The sequence below is a fragment of the Mastigoproctus giganteus genome, chromosome 5 (genome assembly GCF_048544385.1).
Source record: "Mastigoproctus giganteus isolate SK-2022 chromosome 5, ASM4854438v1, whole genome shotgun sequence".
Lineage (NCBI taxonomy): Eukaryota > Metazoa > Arthropoda > Arachnida > Uropygi > Thelyphonidae > Mastigoproctus > Mastigoproctus giganteus.
Window position 1 is genome coordinate 45,201,445 of NC_143579.1, and position 22,419 is coordinate 45,223,863.

At 35.0% G+C, this 22,419-nt stretch overlaps 1 protein-coding gene across 1 annotated transcript in view; it reads right to left on the minus strand.

The window, feature by feature from the left end:
• Window positions 1-2,600: 2,600 nt before the first annotated feature.
• The window catches only part of LOC150085347 (cation-dependent mannose-6-phosphate receptor-like), a 62,885-nt gene continuing 43,066 nt past the window's right edge, over window positions 2,601-22,419 (minus strand). The window contains exons 3-6 of the mRNA XM_090373168.1: window positions 16,617-16,726; window positions 8,520-8,656; window positions 7,540-7,666; window positions 2,601-2,728 (exon numbers count right to left, since the gene is read on the minus strand). Of these exons, the coding sequence (XP_090229294.1) occupies window positions 2,612-2,728; window positions 7,540-7,666; window positions 8,520-8,656; window positions 16,617-16,726 (491 nt within the window). The 3' untranslated portion in view covers window positions 2,601-2,611. The remainder of the gene's footprint in view (window positions 2,729-7,539; window positions 7,667-8,519; window positions 8,657-16,616; window positions 16,727-22,419) is intronic.

Consider the following 22,419-nt stretch of genomic DNA (forward strand, 5'->3'; position numbering starts at 1 on the left):
GCCTCCATCCTGCAGTAGACTGACAATGGTTATTTATTTATTACTGATACATGAAGAAAATATATTAAAAGAAAAGTTTTTTAGAATATTTTTTAAAAAATTTCGATTTGATTTTTGACAATATCACTCAACAAAAAATATGTTCAGCAAGCTCACTCCTTAAAGAGTGAAGAGCAGATCAGACTATACATCCACAGTTTAAATATTTTGCATTTCCCCCAACAAACCACTGAAATTATGACAGGTTTATATTAGACCCGGTGGTGGAATTCTTGCGTGATGATTTGCTGCTTTAATGGTCATCCAAATCAGGAACTTTTTTCCCCCTGCTACAGCATGTAATTTAATCCAACTGACAATGTTTTTGGTTCTATCATTTGATAACCCTAGAGCAGTAGTTCTCAAAATGTGGGTCACAGACATGTTCTGCAAAGGTTCTCCAGGTGGTCTACAAGCTGATCCAAAATGGAAATTACTAATACACAGAGCTACAACAGGATTAGTTTTACCAGTGGGGAGAGAGAGATATGGCCCACTGTCTCTTTTGTCCAACAAAGTGGTCTTGTGAACAAAAAAAATTTCAGAAACATGAACCTTGAGAAACATTAAAAAAAATAAACAAACACCCTCTATGAAAAAAACAGAGATACTATACTTTGCAATGAAAAATTAGAGCAAAATCTCAGTAATTTTTCACTGAAAATTAAAACAGGACCAAGAGAAGTGAGAAAAAAACCTCAGAATTAGTGTTAGTTATTTTATTATTAATTTTTTTTTTTTTTTTTTTTTTTTTGAGAAAAAAAAAATATGCACTATTTTGATAAAGGCATTTTATCTATTATTGAGGAATTATTACAGGAAATAAAAGATGTAAGTATAAATTAAAGCATACATCAACAGCAATGAAGAAATGCTTAATTAGCTAAAGGAGGAAAAGAAAACTATTACTAGAATTAAAAATACACTTTCATGTCAAAATAACTGAATAAAAATATTAAAACTTGTCTAATAACAAACAGCCGCCACAGGTCAGGAGTGAGAGTGCAGGAGTGCACTCTTCAATATACCGGGATTCAAGCCTCTGAGTTAAATATGGTCAACCTGCCAACCCCACACTGGATCAGCGTGGCAGATTATGGTCCATTTCTCTCAACACGAATTGTTGAAGAGGCTTCCATCCTGCAGTGGGTGGATAATGACTGCAGTTTACTACTTTTGTTTTTTTTTTTTTATAACAGAAGGAATGATTTGGTGGAAAGAAGTGAATTCCTCCAAGGTTTTATGTTTGTCTATTATTGAACCAACATTGCACATTCATTACTTTAGAGAGAGATGGTTATAATACGTGGTTAAGAGTGCAAAAAAAAAAAAAAAAAAAAAAATTCATGACATAACTACACTAGGCATTCAACTGAATCAGGGCTGGATTAAGGTATTCCTGTGCCCCAGGCAGAAACATTATTTCAGCACCCCTTGCATATCCTAGAAATCTGCATAAACTTTTGTAAAATATCCTTCCCTTGTTCTTCAGCTTCTGGCACCCCGGGCAGCTGCAGCTGCCCTGTTAGACCATACCTTAATCTGGCACTGAACTGCATCAGTCCTTTCAAAAAACAACAACCAATCCTACTTGCACACTTCTGCTTCTAAAGAAGCTATCATCTGCTTTTCTTTTCCGTATTCTACTTTTTTTTTAAAAGGTTCAATGTATTTAAAGGATAAATTATATCCATTTTTTTTTCTTCGAATATATTTTTAAGTAACAACCAAAAAAAAAAAAAGCACCAAAAAAGTACTATTTTTAAATATCTATTGCCATAAGAACACATTATTTAAATAATTTTTGCAAATAAGAAGCAGCAGGTATGCTTACCATGCTTTTCACAATTATCACAGGAAAAATGTATCACATGTGCATACATACACGTGCACACACATACACACACATATATATACATAAACAGGTGCACGCACAGACTTTATATTCATGGATTTGACACATCATTTCTTGGAGATATATATATATAAAATCAAAATAAGAACATCATGAAAATGAAATTAAACACCTAATTTTGAAAAAAAAAAAAAATTACATTTCAAGTGAATTAGAAACACCAACAGTTAGCAGCTGGCATTTAAATACATTTATGCTAATACACCAAAACCAAAAACTTTTATTAGCAAAGTATGCATAGTGAAAGTCTAAAACAATACTTATTTTGGGCAATGGCAACATTTTCATTTTTTTTTTTTAAAGATCATTAGATGCAATTTATATGCCTATTTGCCATTATCATGATCTTAGGCACTTCATCAGTAGTATTTGTACTTACAAAAAGCAGTTCTAAAGCAATGTGCACTTTTTTTTTGTCAACTAAAAATGATCATGATAAATGCATAAATATTTGTTTTCCTTTACCACAATAGAATACAAAAACACAGTGCATTAAAATTCTACAGTGATGATTTTATCTTATGACAAGAATTTAGATAAACCAGATATGCATCTATTTAAAAAATATTTCACAATATTTTTTATTAAATTTCACTTTTTCCCCCTAAGGAAACTGATTTTATTTACTTATTTCTTTCTATTTTTTTCTTTAAATGTTTACATAGTGAGTAGCTGGTCATCCCTGTCTTCATCTCTTCCCACTCTATCATCTATGCCCCTGTATGCTTGTGATTCTTGCCTTGGTCCACAACGGCATATAAAATCACACCCATCCTATATAAAAATAAAAAAAAATTATAATACCTTTTACTTGACCACTATAATTCTATTTTAAAAAAATAAATAACACAACAAAATACTCTATTTGGTACCTCTGAAATTAAAATCAGTGGAACCAAATTGGAATTGATATTGATTTTATTGATATTGGTAATATCAATAAAAAAATATATAAAAAATGGATTTTTTTTTCATCTATACAATATCTCATTCATAGCATTTATGAATTTAGTCATTTTATTTCAAGTTTTCAGTAGACAGTTTTAAGAATTTCTTGCTCACATTTGTTTTAAGATTTGCATTTAACTACTAACTTCTGTCCTGATCTATTAGTTATTTAAAAATTACATAAGGCAATCCATACTCATGTTCCCCCATGTAAAAATAAATTGTTCAACATTAAAAATCACTGTGAAATGGTACTGTGTCATGGATAATATACATCACTACTGATGAATAATATTTGGCCCTACTGAATATTATTTCATTACTTAAAAAGGGAAACTCATAACATTACAAGAAAAGCATTATTCATTGATATATTTCTTTTATGCACAAGGGCTGTTCAATAAAGAATGATAATTTTTTTTTTTATGGCATACCTTTATTAATCATCCATATTTTAATGATCCTTTTCAAAGTAGTCCCCATTTTATGAAATGCACTTACTCCAATGTTTCTGCCATTCTTCAAAAATGTGGTGGAAACTATTTTTTGACATGCATTTGAGAATCACCTTCGATGTCTTTACAGCTTCTTTCGACCGAAAACGTTTTCCTCACAGCTCCTTTAACTTTGGGGAGGAAAAAGTCACAGGTTACAAGCTCATGGCTGCAAGGCAGATTAGGGACACATTTGATATCAATGTTGGCTAAGTACTTGATGACAGTATGAGCAATGTGAGGGCTCACATTGTCATGATGCAGCACCCACCCACCTGTGTGCAGTTGTGGTTGTCTGTGACAAAAGTGACACACTGTGTACCGCACAGTGTGCAGTACAGCTCTAGTAAGGTCTCGTAACAGTCTTATGATGTGATACAACATGTTGGTAAACCATTCCCTGAACGTCTAAAAACAGATGACCATAACTTTTCCTGCAGAAGCGACAACTTTTTCTTTTTGGTGTTTGTGATGACATAGACTTCCAAAGAAAGCTTTGTTGCTTACTCACCAGGTCAAAATGATGACACCATCTCTCATCCACCGTTATCACCTTGTGCAGAACCTCACCATCTTCAGTAACCATCTGGTGCAGCTCCTGACAAACCTCCATGCAAACGCTGTTTCTCGGGTGTGAGCCGTGTTGGAACTCAGAATGCACAAACACATCACATGCAAATGGTCATGGAGAGTACTGTGTGTGCTTCCTACCGATATTCCCAATATCTTTATTGCCTTACTTTTATATGACAAACTCTCACAATTACATAAGCAGCATTTATAGTTTCTGTGGTGACAGCAGTGGTTGGAGCTCAAGGACTGCTCATTTTTGTGACTGAACCGGATCCATCTTTAAACATTTTAAACTACCTGCAAGCTGTGCTATATAGAAGCATAGATGCCCCATAAGCCTCTTTTATCATTTAATACACTCCAGCTGGTGTTTTTTTGAGACAGAAACAAAATTTGAGAGCAGCATACTGTTCCTCACATGTCACATAGGCAAAATGAACAGGCATAAACTTGACCAACCACCAAGGTCACATCGTGCATACCAGTCAACTGCTCAAGCTATGTAATGCTTGTTATTTGTTATTTGGTTTTTAGGAGCATTAGCAACTAAGACTATATTGCTTTGGGGATATGCGGTGGTCATTCCCTGACTTTTCTCCATCCTCCTTATTTGGTGGTCACGGATTCAAACCCCGGTCTAATCAAGAAGCATGTGCTATGCACTGCTGCTCCTGCCCACCTGGCTCTGGAAGTGCCCACTGCTATGTAATGCAGTAAGCAGTATGCTTGTTCATGAAAAATTATGATCATTCTTCACTGAAGAGTCCTCCTGCATTGTTTGGTTTGGGTAAATAAAATCTGTAGATGAATAAACAGTGCTCATATCAGATAAGCTTACTCTCTTCAAACCTTGTTTTGTGTACATCATTTATAAACAGCCTTTATTAGAGTTAGCAGTGGCGAAAGATGCAGAAAGCAAGCTTATACAGCATCAACCAAAAAAATAAATAAATAAAATAAAACATAACACCTCCCATTTCACCTATTCATTCCCTCCAGTAGTTCGTCTAGTTCTTTCTTGAATTTATTTAAATTATCAACTTCCACAACATCAAATAGACCTTTGTTTTTGGCAATCAACCACCAATTACTAAAGGCAAACTTCTGGACACCTATTCTGCAACCATCCTTAATTTAAATTTGTGTCCAACTCATGTGTGTGGCCTGAGCAACAGGAAGAATCCCATCAGCATTGAGCTTTCTCAATCCTTTGGAAGCCTTAAGCACCACAATCAGATCACCTTACAGTTGCCTAGTCTTGGGACACTGCAATTTTCAGAACTGAAGGCTATCTTGGTAAGAGCATCCCTTTATTCCCCCTCACCAATCTTGTTGCCCTTCTCTGTACTCGTTCCAGCAGCTCCACATCCTTCCTAAAATGAAGCTTCCAGACCTGTATGCAATACTCAAGATGAGGTCTGCCCACTGCCTTATACAATGGGATAACCACCTCCTTATCCCTGCTAGCAAAATTCCTGTATATTATTGACAAAACCCCCATGAGCTATCCTGGCAGCCCCTCTGCATTTCTCAGAGAACATATATGATGGCACAATTACCCAAGGTGTTTTTCATTTTCCACTACTCTGAGTGTAGTACAACACAGTTGGTATGTTGCTCTGGGGTTACTGCTACCCATATGCAGTACTTTGAATTTATCAATGTTAAACTTCAGTTGTCATTTCTTAGCCCATCTACCTAACTTTTTTAGATACTGTTGCAGTAGCATACTGTCATTAACCTCCATGCCAAATTTTGTATTATCTGTAAACTTGGATATTAAGCCTAATATGCCTTCATCAAAATTGATAAATATAGAAAATAACAATAACTTCCTTGCAAGCATTATTACAAGCAATAAGCCATGGATGCATCTTAGCCTGAAACAATGAGCTAGAAATGAGTGGTACCATACAGTTCTGGAGCAAAATATGTGAACAAAGGTAAACACATTGGGAGATGAAACCTACATGCTACAAAAAAAAAATGAACTGCCCATCATTAATTGTTACACTGACATACTGTATATCAGTTCCAAAAAATATAAAATACGTTGAAATCCACTATTTTGGCTAGTGGCTATGCCAAGTATAAATGGAAATTTAATTATCTTTCATCACTGAAGTCCAGAGTGGTTTGGGCATTATCAGCTGTGTAGAGTAATTTCTATCAACAGGAAAGTAATATAGAGTATCACCATCAGAAAAATCATGAAATGTCATTTTTATCTTCTCCAGCGGGGCAGGCAAAGATAACTTAGTTGATTTCAATCCTTCTGAAACTCAGTCCAAAAAAGTACTATTTTTAAATATCTATTGCCATAAGAACACATTATTTAAATAATTTTTGCAAATAAGAAGCAGCAGGTATGCTTACCACGCTTTTCACAATTATCACAGGAAAAATGTATCACATGTGCATACATACACGTGCACACACATACACACATATATATATATACATAAACAGGTGCACGCACAGACTTTATATTCATGGATTTGACACATCATTTCTTGGAGATATATATATATATAAAATCAAAATAAGAACATCATGAAAATGAAATTAAACACCTAATTTTGAAAAAAAAAAAAAAAAAAAAAAAATTACATTTCAAGTGAATTAGAAACACCAACAGTTAGCAGCTGGCATTTAAATACATTTATGCTAATACACCAAAACCAAAAACTTTTATTAGCAAAGTATGCATAGCCCACTGCCTTATACAATGGGATAACCACCTCCTTATCCCTGTTTGTTTTTAAACAAACCAAAGGATTCTTCTGCTCCTATGCTTATCTTTGATCGCACTCCAATTTCTATGCAAGATCATATATCGCTATTGGGGATTACCTTGACTGCTAATCTCTCTTGGCATAAGCACATTAGAAATATTGCTTCCTCTGCATCTAAAAAACTGGGTTTTCTCTTTCACTCTCGAACGCTACTTTTCTTCCAAACAGCTACTCACTCTGTACAAATCACAAATCCACCCTACTATGGAATATTGCTCCCACATCTGGGGCAGTGCCCCCAAAACTTCTCTCAGGCTTCCACATAATATTCAAAAGAGGACAGTAAGGTTAATAAATGACTCATCTCTAACAATCTCTCCACTCTGTCCCAAAGACGTTCTGTTTCTGTTGCATGCCTTTTCTATAGATACTTCCATAGGCACCATTCTTCTGAATTAGCTTCTGTAATTCCCGTTCTCTTTCAAAGCAGTCTGAACACATGCTGCAACCAGTCAACATCCTTTTACTGTCCATCTTCAAACTCAGAGAACCAACTTTTCTTCTTCCTCATTTATTCATTCACCTGCCATTTTCTGGAACAACTTTCCTTCATACGTATTTGCTGAAAATTACAATCTACAGAAATTCAAGTCCAATATCAACAAATATCTTCTTTCATCTTCTCAACTTCCACACCCCATGCACAGTACTAAGTACTATAGGTTCTAATACCTTTCGTGTTTGGGGTTTTCATAAAATTTGCAATTCTTTATGATATTTATCTTTTGGATATACCATTTAAATTAAAAATAAATAAAACAAATTAAATTCTCACAGCTTCAAGGTTTCCAAAGTCCTTCCAAAAAGTGTAATTAGGAATCTGTTCAACTCCTTTCGCCCCTACCATTAGTCGCTGATAGAGAAAACCCAAGAGAAGATAAATTCCAACTGTTGTAAAGAATCTAGAATTTAAAAAATAAGGGCATCCATTATAAGATCAATTAAATACAAAATTTAATGAAATTAATTTTATCAGGCACATGAACGTGCATCATAAAATGCATATTAATTTAAAACTCTGTACTTAAACAAATGGTCTAATAATATTTTAGGTCAGAAAGGCTCAAAGTGACATTAGTGCATGCATTTGCATCATTACTACATAGGTGAATTTTTTAAACAAACCAAAGTTTGTAATTTGGCATCATTATTGTAACAAAAGTTGTAGCATTATTGTAGCATCATTATTGCAAAAAGTAAAATAAATCAAATTTAAATTAAATTAAAAAATAACAATAAAATAAAGTAACCAATGTCACCTTCCCTCCTTTCATTTACTTTAACAATTCCTTAAGTCACTCACTTTTACTAAAAAAAATTTGGATATCTAGTCGACAGTTATCCCCTCTCACTTTAAATTTATGCCCCCCCCACAGTGTGTGCGTGCGAGCGATGACAAAACTAGTCTTTCTTGAGTAGGCAATTACAGGTCACTACTAAATACAATAAATACAGTCACTACTAAAAAAATACAATCAACAATAAAGCAAACAAGAAGTCTAATATGCACTAGAATAGAGTGAAAAATTCACATATGAGAGTGCAATACTGCTGTTGCCTAAACTTCATGACAAGTACATATTTTCTTTCAGCAAAAACTTACAGAAATAACTTCAATTTTTATGCAAAATGATGGAAAACAGTTTCAGTTTCTCAAAATTAAAATTAAAATTTTAACTTTTCATTTAATTATTTTTATACTTTTTCATCCCTCTTGAAAAACAACATGCCAAAATGTAATGTAATAATACTTACATAATACAAAAAACAGAGCCTGCACTTAGGCCTTCTTCGGGTGTCTTAACACATGCCACATTGCTATTAAGTTCAAATAAGTAAAAACAGTATTCACTTTCTTTAACTTTCCGTTCCTCTAAAATCTGGAAATCCCCCTACAGAAACATTACCAGGTTAGACTATTATATAATATATTAATAAATAAACATTTTAACTTAACTTTACTGAAATTTCCTTTGATTTATATAATATCAAAAAAATTACTCGTAGAAAAGGAAAAAATTATTTCAGTATTTCTCAGATAGTGGGCCTTGAAGGTATTTCACAGATGGGTCCAAAAAAGTTTTAATACTGTTTAAAAATATTTTTAATGCCTATTTTAGAGCATATGGCAAGAGATTATTTTTTGAACAGAAAAAAAAATCTGTTGAAGTTTGTGGGGGGGGGGGTGATATTGTTAAATAGGTTGAGAAATTCTGGTTTGGATAATAATACAGTAACAAAATATTTTAGCTAAGCTAAAATATTTTAGCAATTACACCTTGGAAAAATGAAATAAAGATTATATGAAAATAATAATAATCTTTTAGTAAGCACTTCACAAAAAACATTCCACAGCAGTTGGTTATAAATGTTTAAATCCTAAGTATTTAGATATTTATAACCAACTATTTCTGAATATTTCATACCAATTTTTTTCCCTGTTATTCAAAAAATAATAATAATACAATTTGCAAATCTAAGTATCACCTGTCTAATCTGTAGATGAGAAGTTTTGCACCATTTTTGAAGAACCATAACAACTGAAATTCAATATTTCTCACTGAATTTTTTTTTTTTTTTTTTTTTTGGTTGAATCAGTAATATACACAGTACTGCCATAAATACTGTCACATGTGTTACTGCATGTAGCCACAAAATAAAAAGATATAGGAACTCAAAACTGTGTATAAGCTTTACAAAAATGAAATATAATATTTGTAATTATTATAAAAATCTGAAAACATGACTCAAGACTTCTGCAATGCAACTGTCTGTGAATTAACAAGCAGGCAGGCATTATAAAAACAAAATATCATGTTCATGATTTAACAGTAGTTATTTTTTAAATAATTCTTTTAAAAACTTCATGTGTCAGTCTCTCATAAAACATCTTCAGAAAGGTATTATTATTATTGATAAACGAGCCAGTGGAAAAACAGTTTCTTTTGAGTTTGCCCTACTCTATTCACTTGTAGTAGAAACCTAATTGTGGACGATAAACTTTCTGTAACAAACTTAGGTATGATATAACTGAGTGGTCAAGTTCAACAGTGAATAACATAAGTATTTGAGTGGACCATGGTTCAAGCACATATGGATGCTAAATATGGTTAACAATTGAATTCAGTGTCAAAATGATTAATTGTAAATTCCTGTGACCCAGTGATAAAGAGAACTGGCACACAAGCATCACATGATATCACAAATGCAGTAGATAACTGCAATACTAAACAAATAATGCATTGAACTGTTGTACATATGGTTTGTCAATGTCTTGCATGATTGACTGGCATCTGAATAAGAGTGGAATACTGAAATCATGGAATCTTTTGAAAATTCTATAAACAGTGTTATCATAACTTTTGAATAAGCTTTTCCCAATATGACATAAAATTAAGTTTGTTAGCAAAATAAATATATAAGTTTTAATTGAAGGTATCTGAAATCTCAGCAGGTTAAGACTATTTCCACATTAAAAAAAAAAAAAATTCCACAGGGTTTTTCCTGCACATTATGCACTCAACATAGCATTAATAACAGTTTGTTATTATGCAACACATAATATAGAACATAAATATGGGCATGGCACACCCAGGGTCCTGAGCTGGATATCATCATTCTTCTCCTTTTTGGTGATCTCTCTCTCTCTCTCTCTCTCTCTCTCTCTCTCTCTCCACCCATCACAAGGATGCAAAATAAACCAAGTTTTACATTGTGTAAGGTAGATTATATTCCACCTCCTTTCAGACACCTTTCTCTTCCAAACATCCAAAATTCCTAGGGTAATTTCTCTGATGCAAAATGATTATAAACAACCAGATTACAGTAATAAAAAAAAACAAAAAACACATGACTACTTACTGATAACGTTGGCACACATTATCAGGTAATATGATGGCTTCGGCTATGAAGTGAGAATTAATAACTTTGAGGAAAGGTGGCACATGTCATGTCACTCATAGAAGCCAGAAAGGGAATGCTGCAATGCTCTACTAGTGCCAGTGGACATCAATGAATTAGGAAGGTTCCTTGCTTGATAGGATGATGACAGCAGTATTAGAGACCTTGGATAAGCAGAAAAATCAGTGGATTGCTCTGGTATGCACTATTTCTTCTTGTTTGTCAATCTCCATATATAGCTAAGGCTGAAGTTTCTTCTAAACTGTACACTTTGCTCCAAGTTTGGATTCATATCTGCTATTTCCTGGTCAAGACAGTCAGGCCTGCTAACCATCTTGGCTGTAAGGATTAGGACCACATTAACATGAAAGCCTAGAAACAACCACATCATCCAAGGCCACATATCAAGCACTGGCTCTAAGGGATGGCAAAATAATTAGCAGTATTAGTGGGACCTAAGAGGCAGCATCATTTTATTCTTCATATCCAGGCACTCAGTCTTAACATGGCCATCTTTGTGGTCAACTTATAGTTGAATGACATTTCATCCCTTGTATTACTCCAAATCCTCCAATATACTTCTTTACAGGAAGTCTATATCCAATGCAATCTCTACCCTTGTAAATCCCAGAGTCCCTATTTAATTTTTTGGCCAAGCCTGGCAATCTCAGTCACTTCAAAAAACAGGTTCATGAATTCAATCTAAGCTGTGAACATACTCTTTTCACAGTCTTCCAAACAGTATTTGACATGGATTCTACCACTTCATCTATCACTTCATCCCAGACATCCAAAGGCAAAGTGTACAGGATAGCATAGTTAAGCTAGAAATCACAAACAGATAACCTCATTGTGAGCCATGACAGCCTATAAGATCTTCAATGGATAACAACAATTGTGAGAGTGTCTATCATAGCTAGAATATATTAAAAATTACGGTGATGCTCAAATCCATGGGCTAAATTAAGGAAGTGGCAGAGACAAGTGGAAGTAAGTGTTCTAGAGCATGTAAAGAACAAGTAAAGCTGTGAAAATCATGTAAAGATGTTAAAATCACAGAGAATACTACACTCCAAGCAGAAACAGTTAAACTAGTCTTAATATTTCAATAAGCTGGATAAAAATACGCTGACTTAAGTTACTGACAAATGTAGAGAATGTGAGCATCATGAATATTGTCATATGTTACTGGAAATACTGCACATGTGGTGTCAAAACAAAAGGCCCTCATGGAACTCACAAGGTAGCTGCTGCTGGATGCAGACAGGATCAGCACAGAATGAGCTGCCATCCAAGATGTGTTTGCAATATCATCATGGAAGCATCTAAAAAAGAACAGCAAGATTATTAGCAAAAACAATAAGTATTTGCCATATAGTGCAAGGAAGCCACAGGCTTTTTCTGCACTGACCAAAAAAAATGAAAATACAAATTGTGCACTTCCCTCCTCATGTGGGTAACTATCCAGTGAACTTCTGAATTTCTTCAAACATCAGCCTCAACTACCTACAGAGGCAACTTGTTCCAGTAAACAACTTGCTGGCTAAAAGAAAACTTCTTCCAATCTAGAGCTCTTTCCCTGTAATTTGAATTTATAGCCCCTAGTTCTGGAATTCTTTATAACAGTGAAAATTTCACCTTCATTCATTTTACTAACCAATTTCAGAGTTGTATAAACCTCAATCAGGATCTCTCTAAGGCCTGGTTGCCAATATATATCAAATCTTACCCCGCTCAACAATATAAACAAACAAAATGTTTTTTGTGAATATTTTATTGTGAACAGTGTCGCCACACATGAAAATTTGATATAACAGGCATCCTGGCATGCAAATTCTGAGTATCCAATATAAATCGATCCACCACCTTACTGTTATGTAAACTATTCATGCCTATAAAAACATGGGTTGCAACCACATCACTTCATTCCCATTTTTGGCTTGCTCAGTGGGACAGCCACACCTCCAGTACTCAGGATGGCAAGTCATCATTGTTTAGATGGTTCTTTAAGATAAGTGGGCCATTGGACGACTTGAAGTCCAGCAGTTTCAGGCAAAGGTTGCATGTTGGCTTAATGTGTCATGCAGTGTCATCCCGGCACTATGGAAGCAGTTTCAGGAGACAGGAACCATTACAAGAAGAGCTGCCCAAGGTTGCCTGAGAGCGATATCAACTAGAACAGACAGCTAACTGGCTCTAACAGCAAGACAAAACACTACAATATACTGTCATCAACTGTCTCTTGAGGTTGCTGCAGACACAAGTGAAAACATTTACAACTGGATTGTGTTAAGAAGGCTCAATTCAAGTGAACTCTACACAAGGAAGTGGTTTGTATCCTGTTAACCCCAAACCACGGCAGAGCTCATTGAAACCAATGCCATGAATATGTAACTTGGAGACCTGACAAATGGACACAGTTTTGTTCTCCGATGAGTCCTAGCCTACAAACAGATTATAGATGTTATTTCATTGGGGACAATGAGGAATGCAGTACCTTCCCTCCAACAGAGAAAGGGACACTTACGGTGGAGTCAGTGTTCTCGTGTGGGGTGGAATAATGATCAACAGCCAAACCCCTCTTCGTGTTTTCAATAGGGATACTGTAAATGTGCATGTGCAGAGGTACAGAGAACAGATCCTCGAACCCTACGTGCAACTTTTTAGGGATGCAGTTGGTCCAGATTTTCTTTCCATGCATGAAAATGCCACTGCCAATAGAGCAAGTAGTGGAGGAATATCTTGAAACTAGATATCCAATGACTGCTGTTGCAAGCACAATCACCAGACATAAATTTGATCGAACATGTGTGGGACGTCCCTGGGCATTGCATTGCATGCCAACAGCTAATTCCTCAGTCACTTGGTGAGCTAAAATCTGTGCTGGTGGAAGAATGGGATTTGTTGCCACAGAATCTTACAGACATCCTTATATTGAGCAGGATTCACTGCTGTTAGGCCTGTTTAGCCATTAGAAGGGATCATATCATCAGCACCACACCAAAACCATGAATGTGCAAAATTTGGTACTTTTTACCTAAATATATTCTCGAGGTTGTTTCTTGATCAACAACACCCTGCCAAAGACATGTATGTGTATTTCAAGGCCAAGCAGTTGAAAATGTTATACACATTTTCACTTATTTGTGAAAAAAAAAAAAAAAAAAAAAACACTTCTCACCATGCAAATTCACAAATATGGCACTTTCGTTAGTTTGGCATCTACAGTAGGGTGGGGGAGGAGCTAGCTCGTGCATGCTGTTACATGTATGGTTTTGTTTGTCTCAGTTTTCCAATCAGTATTACTGTTTAGTTGTCCTTTGTAACATTTCATTTATGTGGTCAGAAGTAAAAGTTGGAATAATGAGTACAAGAAATGGAAAAAATTCTTGCAATGTGTTCCACACATCAAATGGAATCTGATTTAGAAGATGAAGTTTGCAATCCCCCGAATGACTGAAGTTTCAGACGACGATAAAAATTATGTACCCTCTGATGATGACAGTGACTCATTCTCAAGCAGTATTCATCCACATCCTAGAAATGGATATCAAGATAATCTGACAGGTTAACATTCTGTTGATTTTATTGTTTTGAAATATAAATAAATAAATAAAAATAAACAGTTTGTTGAGTTGCAGGATATTTTTATAATAACGTGGTTATCATGACATATTTTTTGGTTTGAATATTTCGTAAAGTGTTTTTTGTTTTTGTTTTTTTAATTTCAGGGGCTTTACCAGAGGAACTCTCCCATCAACATACCAATCCACATCCTAGTAATGGAGAAGAAAACAAATTACCATGTAAACAATTTCTTTCTTTTAGGAATTATTGTAATAATTAGCTGGATATGAGTTCTTAATGCTTTCAAATGTATGTAGACAATTCAAATTGTTTTGGTTTGATTTTTAGAGCCCTTACCAATGAAACAAAAGAAAAGAGTTTGGAAAAAACACATTTGCAGTGAGATGAGGCTGAAAGAAGAGTCATATGTTGGGTTTTGTGGTGTATAACATACTGCTTGCCCATTGCTACCAACCCCTTGTTCCAGTAAGATAAACATAAATGCAGCTCAATAGTAAATGAACAAAACAGGAAAATTATTTATAACAATTTTAGAGGTTTGCCAACTATTAATGACCATCATAATTTTATTGCACATCATGTCAAGTGGATACCAGAGAAAAGGACAACAAGAGGTGATAATTCGAGACAATCAAATACTAATATTTGCTCTATATCTGTAAATGGAAAAAAAGTTATAGTTTGTTGGGAATTTTTCATGGCAACGTTGAACATTACCGATGCTTTAATGCGTAACTCATAATCAAAAATTACAAAAACAGGAGTAGTATCTCAAGATTTAAAGGGGAAACATCCACCTCATAATTAATGAATATTAGAAACAGCAACAGGTTGAGAACCAAACTTTATGGAACCCAACTCATAACATTAGTCCGTGAAAAGTAGTGGCCATTTAAAGTACTCTCCGTCTCCTACTGCCCATTTACCCATAGTAGCAATTTGTCTTAATGCTACATTGCTCCAATTTATCAAAGTTTTTACCGCAATTTAAGTAAATGATGTCAAAGCTATTCCTTCTAATAAATTCTTTACTAATAACTGCATAATAGCTAATTTAGATTAATCCAATGTGATGTGCCCTTAACAAATATTAACAAATGCTGTGATTCTCTTACAATTCCATACCTTTCCAGATGACCTTGTATTGCATGCGTAACTAAAATCACTATAATTTTCCCTGACCCTAATTTTCCCAGTCAAATTGTGGTCGGTAGACCTACCGGGCAAGCCAGGTGGGTAAAGTGCCTGCTGGCAACCCAAAGATCGTGGGTTTGAATCCCGCCTCGGGCTTGGATCACAGTAAAATGCAAAAAAAAACTTTGGGAGGTGCACTATGGCCATAGAAGCCGATGCGCTAACAAAAAAAAAAAAAAAAAGTGGTCGGTAGTTGCACATTTCACCTTTTCAGCCACCTTTGAGAATAGGAGAGAATGTTGTCAAAATTGAAATATATAAAAATTAAGAATATGTTAGCAGAAGAAAGCCAGTACATTACTCTAGCAGCAAGAAATAGATGGGGTGGGGGGGAATAAATTGAGAATAAAGGTGTTGTAGAAGGAATATGTTCCCAAAATAATTTAGAAGTTAATAGAGAATTGAAACAAATTTAATTCAAGAGTGGACAACATATGCTGTCCACTCTCAATGGCACACAGGGCCAAATTACATGAAATAGCACTACAGAAAGGAAATCAAAGTCTAACAACATGACCAATAACAATATTAATCAAAAATAAATTAAGTGTTTAACCACTGAGCCTCATCTTGCTGGAAGGCCACAAGGCAACAGCGCCTATATAACCGCTGCATTTCAAGTGTTAAACAAGTCACTGCATCAACATCCAACTGGCAGATACACTAATCAGCATGCTGATGCAATATATTTGCATAATTATGGCCTTAAATACAGGAAAGTAAGAAAGAAACAAGGTTTTTTTTTTTTTTTTATTTTTTACTTTAATTAGTTTTTAGTTTAAGTTATTGGTCATGTTGTTGTGATATGCTTTCATTTCCTTTGTATGGTGAAATTTTGTGTAATTCAGCCTTGTTGCCATTAAGGGAGTACCACTAAATTTATTTCAATTGGATATTAACTTCTCAATTATTTTAGGATCATACCCCACTATTCTTAATTTAGTTCACCTCTCTCTCTCTCTCTCTCTCTCTCTCTCTCTCTCTCATTGCTATATATTGAGATGTACTAGTTTTATATTTGTTGTATTCGCTTTTTATTCAGATCACATTAACATTTTTAAGAATTATTTTAGAAGAATCATTTAGCAGAAGCATAAAAATAAAGACTTTCCCTCTTTTAGGTTACTTCTATCATCTCTAAACAATGGATTTTACCTAATCTTAACTTACCCTAACTGTTGATGGATCACAGATAATCATTATTCTTATCATTCGATCACTTTCGTTACAATGACTTCCATATTTATCTCCATGTAAATAAGTTAGAGCTATCCAGTCAGCTAAAATGGGGTAAAAAAATCAAATTCATATATTATTCAGAAAATTCTTGAAAAAAAAAAAAAAAAAAAAAGTGTGGCGGCAGCAGCAACTATCAAAAAATAACAAAACTGTATTAATAGTGCTGAAAAGTGGGTAAATGGAAAGGAATCACAAGAATTCATGAGCATTTATGATTTTAATTAACACTTTTATACCTACCAACTTTTAGAAGATGAAAATCAGATGACTTTTAATAGAGATCTCGATTTAGCTGGAATGCTCTAGAACCGTGTTCTAGTACTGTCCTAATGAATTCCCAGACTTTCTTCCAAATTATCCATGCTCAGACTTTGGACATTGCACCTGTTTTATGTAATCAAACTAAACCAAAAAATAAAATAAAATGATAAAAATAAATAAATGAAGCAGCAAACTTTAAATACATCTTGTTCCAGTTTATACTGACATGCATAATTCTTCTGCTGTGTATGGTATGCATTATTTAATTAGCATTAGCGTTAGTAGAGGCATACGATGCAAGAAAGCAAGCTTATGCAGCATCAGCCAAAAAAATAAAAAAAAAAAACCGCTCCGATTTCACCCCTCCGTTCGTTCCAAATACCTGTCCAGCTCAGCCTAAATTTATTTAGGCTATCAACTTCCACAACAAAAGATGGAAGTCTGTTGTTGCAGAAGTTGATAGCCTAAATAAATTTAAGGCTATTTGGAACGAACGGAGGGGTGAAATCGGAGCGGTTTTTTTTTTTTTTTTTTTTTGGTTGATGCTGCATAAGTTGCTTTCTTGCATCATATGCCTCTACTAATGCTAATTAAATAATGCATGCCATACATAGCAGAAGAATTATGCATGTCACCATAAACTGGAACAAGCTGTATTTTAAAGCTTCATTTGTTTGCTGCTTCATTTATTTATTTTTATTATTTTATTTTGGTTAGTTGATTACATAAAACAGGTGCAACATCCAAAGTCTGAGCATGGATAAACAGAGAACCCATCAGGTATACAGTTGTGCACCCGTATTCTCTGATTCAGTTACCCACGGTTAACCACAAAAAAAAAGAACTTAACATGTACTACTCGCGTGTCCAATACAATGCTTCCCTTTATTTTTTAAAATGTTGCGTATGGTTTGGTCACCAACATTATGTTTCTTTAGAGATTTAACAGATGCACAGTTTTCAAACTTTTGAATAATTTCAAGTTTTTGTTTAATTTGAAATCACAACTCTTGCGTTTGTCCATCATTTTTGTGATTTTTAAAAAAAAAAAAAATAGTTATTATAAAAAAAAAAATTCCGACATCCCTGACAAATAATGAAACAAAAGTTTTTTTTTTTTTTGTTTTGAGCAGTAGATGTGAAGATAATAGGTACACTAATCTCCCAATGATGACTTATAATGCCAGTTCTTGTCGCTTATTTACGACTTGCAAAATATCTGTTTATACCTATTCTAGTTATTACTTGAATTTTATGATTTCTGGTTGATTTTTTTTTTTTTTTTTTAATTTGGAGCTTTGAAGTGTCCCGGTAAATCAAGAGTCTGCTGTACTTTATTATTACTGTATTTAAAGTTGGCAATGTCTTACTGTGTGTTTAATTTATCAATTAAACTTTATTATACATATGTATGTATGTCCAAGAAAAGCACATTATATATGGGGTCAGCAGGCGTTCGCTTATATCTGTGGTTTCAGCTATCCACGGTAGGTCTTGGAACATATCCCCAACGGATACGGGGGTCTTACTGTGCTTATTTTTTTCATTAAGCACATTATTTTATTCTTATTTATACCTTTATCCCCCTTTACTTCACCAGTAAAAATTTGAAAAATTTTTGGTGAAACTCAAGATAAGTTACCAAAACAATTACCAATAAAGTTTTAGGTAATGTTCCATTTAACAAAATAAAATAATAGGAGCGAAAAAATAAAAAAAAAGAACAATTACTGCATAGGATATTGTCCAAGGGGATCAGCATACAGGAAAAAAGTAAAAGATTAAGATTTTTTCTTTTCTTTCTTTTTTCCATGATTGATCTAGAATGACATTCCTGGCAATGCAAGTGTTCTGCAACCATCAGAGCATCAATTGTTAAAAGCAACTGCTATTTTTAAATTTAATGATGGTTGTTAAAAGATCAATGTTTAATCATCAGAGGCTATGGTGGCCAGGCAGAAATTGACACAGGCAATGCCTGTGTGAGTTATGACTTCATCACCTGTATTACCTGTGGCATGTATTCAAGAGTTGATCTAGTTACTAACTAGAGCTCAATCGATGGTTCTTTTCTTTGTTCCCATTGCAAGGGATATATAAATCTAAAATTAAAACTTAGTGCATTGCTAGAATTTGAGTCAATGATAAAACGTGTGCTTGTCCTAGAGACAACTGGGAGCTCATCTGACACGCATGATTCTAGTAATCTGCAAAGTGATGTACCCCTCCCCCCCAATTTGGCTCCAAAATAGGAATAATTAAGGACAAACTGCTCTAGTTCAAACAGATTTAGTTCTAATAGGCAATTCCATTGTCAGGGAAATGGGTAATATTTTTTGCAATAAGGATAGATTGACTGGAACTAGGGTGTGTCTGTCAGGAGCAACAATTAATGATGTTGCTAACAGATTGTCAGATTTTAAAGTAAAGACAGCATTTTTATTCATGTGAGACTAATGATATTAAGCACACATGAACTGACAATGTTTGAAAAATATAGGACCATGCTGAAAAATTGCTGCAAGTTAGTTCAGAATGCACATGTGTCTGCAATTCTGACCAAGCACGACAGGAGGCATGACTATATGGCAAAAACCTTTTGGATTAATTCAACACTTGAGAGACTGTTAATTGAAGACTCTGGATGAGAGTATCCACAAGCTAGTTAAAGAATTTAACTCCAAGAAACAATAAGTTTTTGTGAATTTTGCTATTGATATAACTGATATTAAATCATACTCTATAAGTAGCTTTATGGTCCTAGTCACGCTCATTGTTTTATTTTTTAATTCAGCTAGAGATTTTGTTGGTTACTACTTAATATATGTAGAACCTATGTATCAATCAAATATTGCCACCACTGTTATTGAATGGTGAGTGGTAGGGAAATTGTAAATTTTTTAACTGAGTTAAATAGGTAGCGATAAAGTTCTAATCACTTAGGTTAAGCATTAGTCGGATAATTTTGTTATATATTATAATTTTCAAGCACAATGGTATAGCCTAATACATACAAGGCAAACTTGGTGGCATGGTAGTATTAAAAAAAAAAAATTATTGCTACTTAACTGGTATACTGAAAGAACATTCGAATTTTAATTACATAAAAATAACAGCATAAACAGTGCATAGTTGCATAAGATATATTTGTTTAGTAAAATATTTTTGATTATATTTATAATACAATTAAAAACTATGTAGATATACCATAGTTTACCCATAAATCTGAACTACATACGTAGTGTAAAGGCACTGTTTATTAATTGTATCTCATATTGTGGGTGCCTTCACAACAAGATAGCTGGTATTGCACTACTTCAAATAAATAACGCTTCTCTAGCAGAGAAGACTACTGTTATTTATTTTCAGTGGATACCACACCACCCAGATGATCGTTTCGAAGCTAGTGGGCTTCATCATCAGTGGGTGGGCAGGTACCCTGGTAATGCAACATGCCATTGGCGCCTCCGTAGCCAGGTGGGAAGGAGCAGCAGTGGGTAGCACATGCTTCTTGATTAGACCGGTGTTCGAGCCCGTCACCACCAATTACGGAGGATGCAGAAAGGTCAGGGAATGACCACCGCATATTCCCGGAGCAATATGGCCTTAGTTGCTAATGCTCCTAAAAACCAAACAACAAACAACAAGCAACATGCCATCACAATTGCTTTGTGCATTTCATCTTCTAATACATTATTATTACCTACACCATTGGGCATCTCTCATATTGTGGAAATAACTTCACAACTATGATGGCATGTTGCATTACCAGGGTAACTGCCCACCCACTGATGAAGAAACCCACTAGCTTCAAAACAATCATCTGGGTGATGGTATCCACTGAAAATAAATAACAGTAGTCTTCTCTACTAGAGAAGTGTTATTTATTTGAAGTAGTACAATTGTGAAGGCACCCACAATATGAAATACAATTAAAACGATGCTTTTACACTACATACGTAGTTCAAATTTATGGGTAAACTATGGTGTATCTACATCTACAGGGTGTTTCAGTTAAACGTTTCAGAACTTCTAAGAGGGGTAGGGTACATCCTGACAACTCGAAATCATATAGCAATGTGGGGTCGGAAATGCTTTCCTGAAGCGGTGTTGTACACAGAAGCACCATAAAGAAAAGAGACCGTAAGTGAGAAATCGTTTTAATAATACATGAAAAGAAGCAAAAGGTACATGGATTAAAGTAAGTGTTCGAAGTTTCTTCCACGGGCTACAATGCACGCCTCACATCTCCGACGCATGGACATCCGAACATTCTGGAATACTCCAGGCGAATTTCGAATTTCTTCGGCAGCTACTGCGATTCTTGCAACCAGCTCCTCAGCATTGTCAACAGGGGTGTCATAAACTAGCGATTTCATATGACCCCAGAAATAAAAATCAAGACATGATAGGTCGAGTGACCGAGCAGGCCAACGCACGGGACCACCACGTCCGATCCACTGTTGACCAAATGTGACATCCAGGTAGTTACGAACATCTCCGCTATAATGGGCAGGGGCTCCATCGTGTTGGAACCACATTGTCTGTTGCGTCGATGCAGAAATCTGTTCATCTCTCAAAAGTTGTGGCAATACTTGCTGCAGAAAGATCAAGTAGATAGGTCCGGTTAGACGACACGGTAACAGGTAAGGTCCGATGAGGTGATCTCCCATAATACCGGCCCATACATTGACCGAAAATCGAATCTGTGCTGCACGACGTCGTATTGCATGCGGGTTCTCGACCGCCCAGATATGGTCGTTATGCGTGTTGAAAATTCCTTCCCTTGTGAAGGATGCCTCATCGGAAAACAACACTTTCATGTATTATTAAAACGATTTCTCACTTACGGTCTCTTTTCTTTATGGTGCTTCTGTGTACAACACCGCTTCAGGAAAGCATTTCCGACCCCACATTGCTATATGATTTCGAGTTGTCAGGATGTACCCTACCCCACTTAGAAGTTCTGAAACGTTTAACTGAAACACCCTGTATATTATATAGTTAATAACCTAAACCCATAAGAAATTATGCCTTGGGCATTTCATCTTCTAATACATTTTAATTATATTGAATTTGAATGAAAATCATACCTCAGACCAGAGCAACAAAGCAAAGGGCTCAAGCTAGCAAGAGTGCCGCGGCTTTCAAGAGAACTGAGGGGGGCAATTATCCTCCGAATCACAGCCTTATGGTTGTTTGATGTTTGCAGAGCTATCAGGAATGAGACATGATATTGCCAGGGGGGGATGTCATTGTGTGTGCTCAATGTAAGAAGTATGAGGATATTAGGTGCCAACTCAGCATTATGGGCCTTTATGGCAGCTTGAAGAACAGGGTGGATGCCCTCAAAGGTATTAAACTGGGAGCCTCATCAAGCTCTCGCCTGGCCACATCAACTCCAGAGGTTGCACTTGATCATTAGGTAACACAGTGATAACCCCCAAGGTAGAACACTCTAGTCCCACAGGAG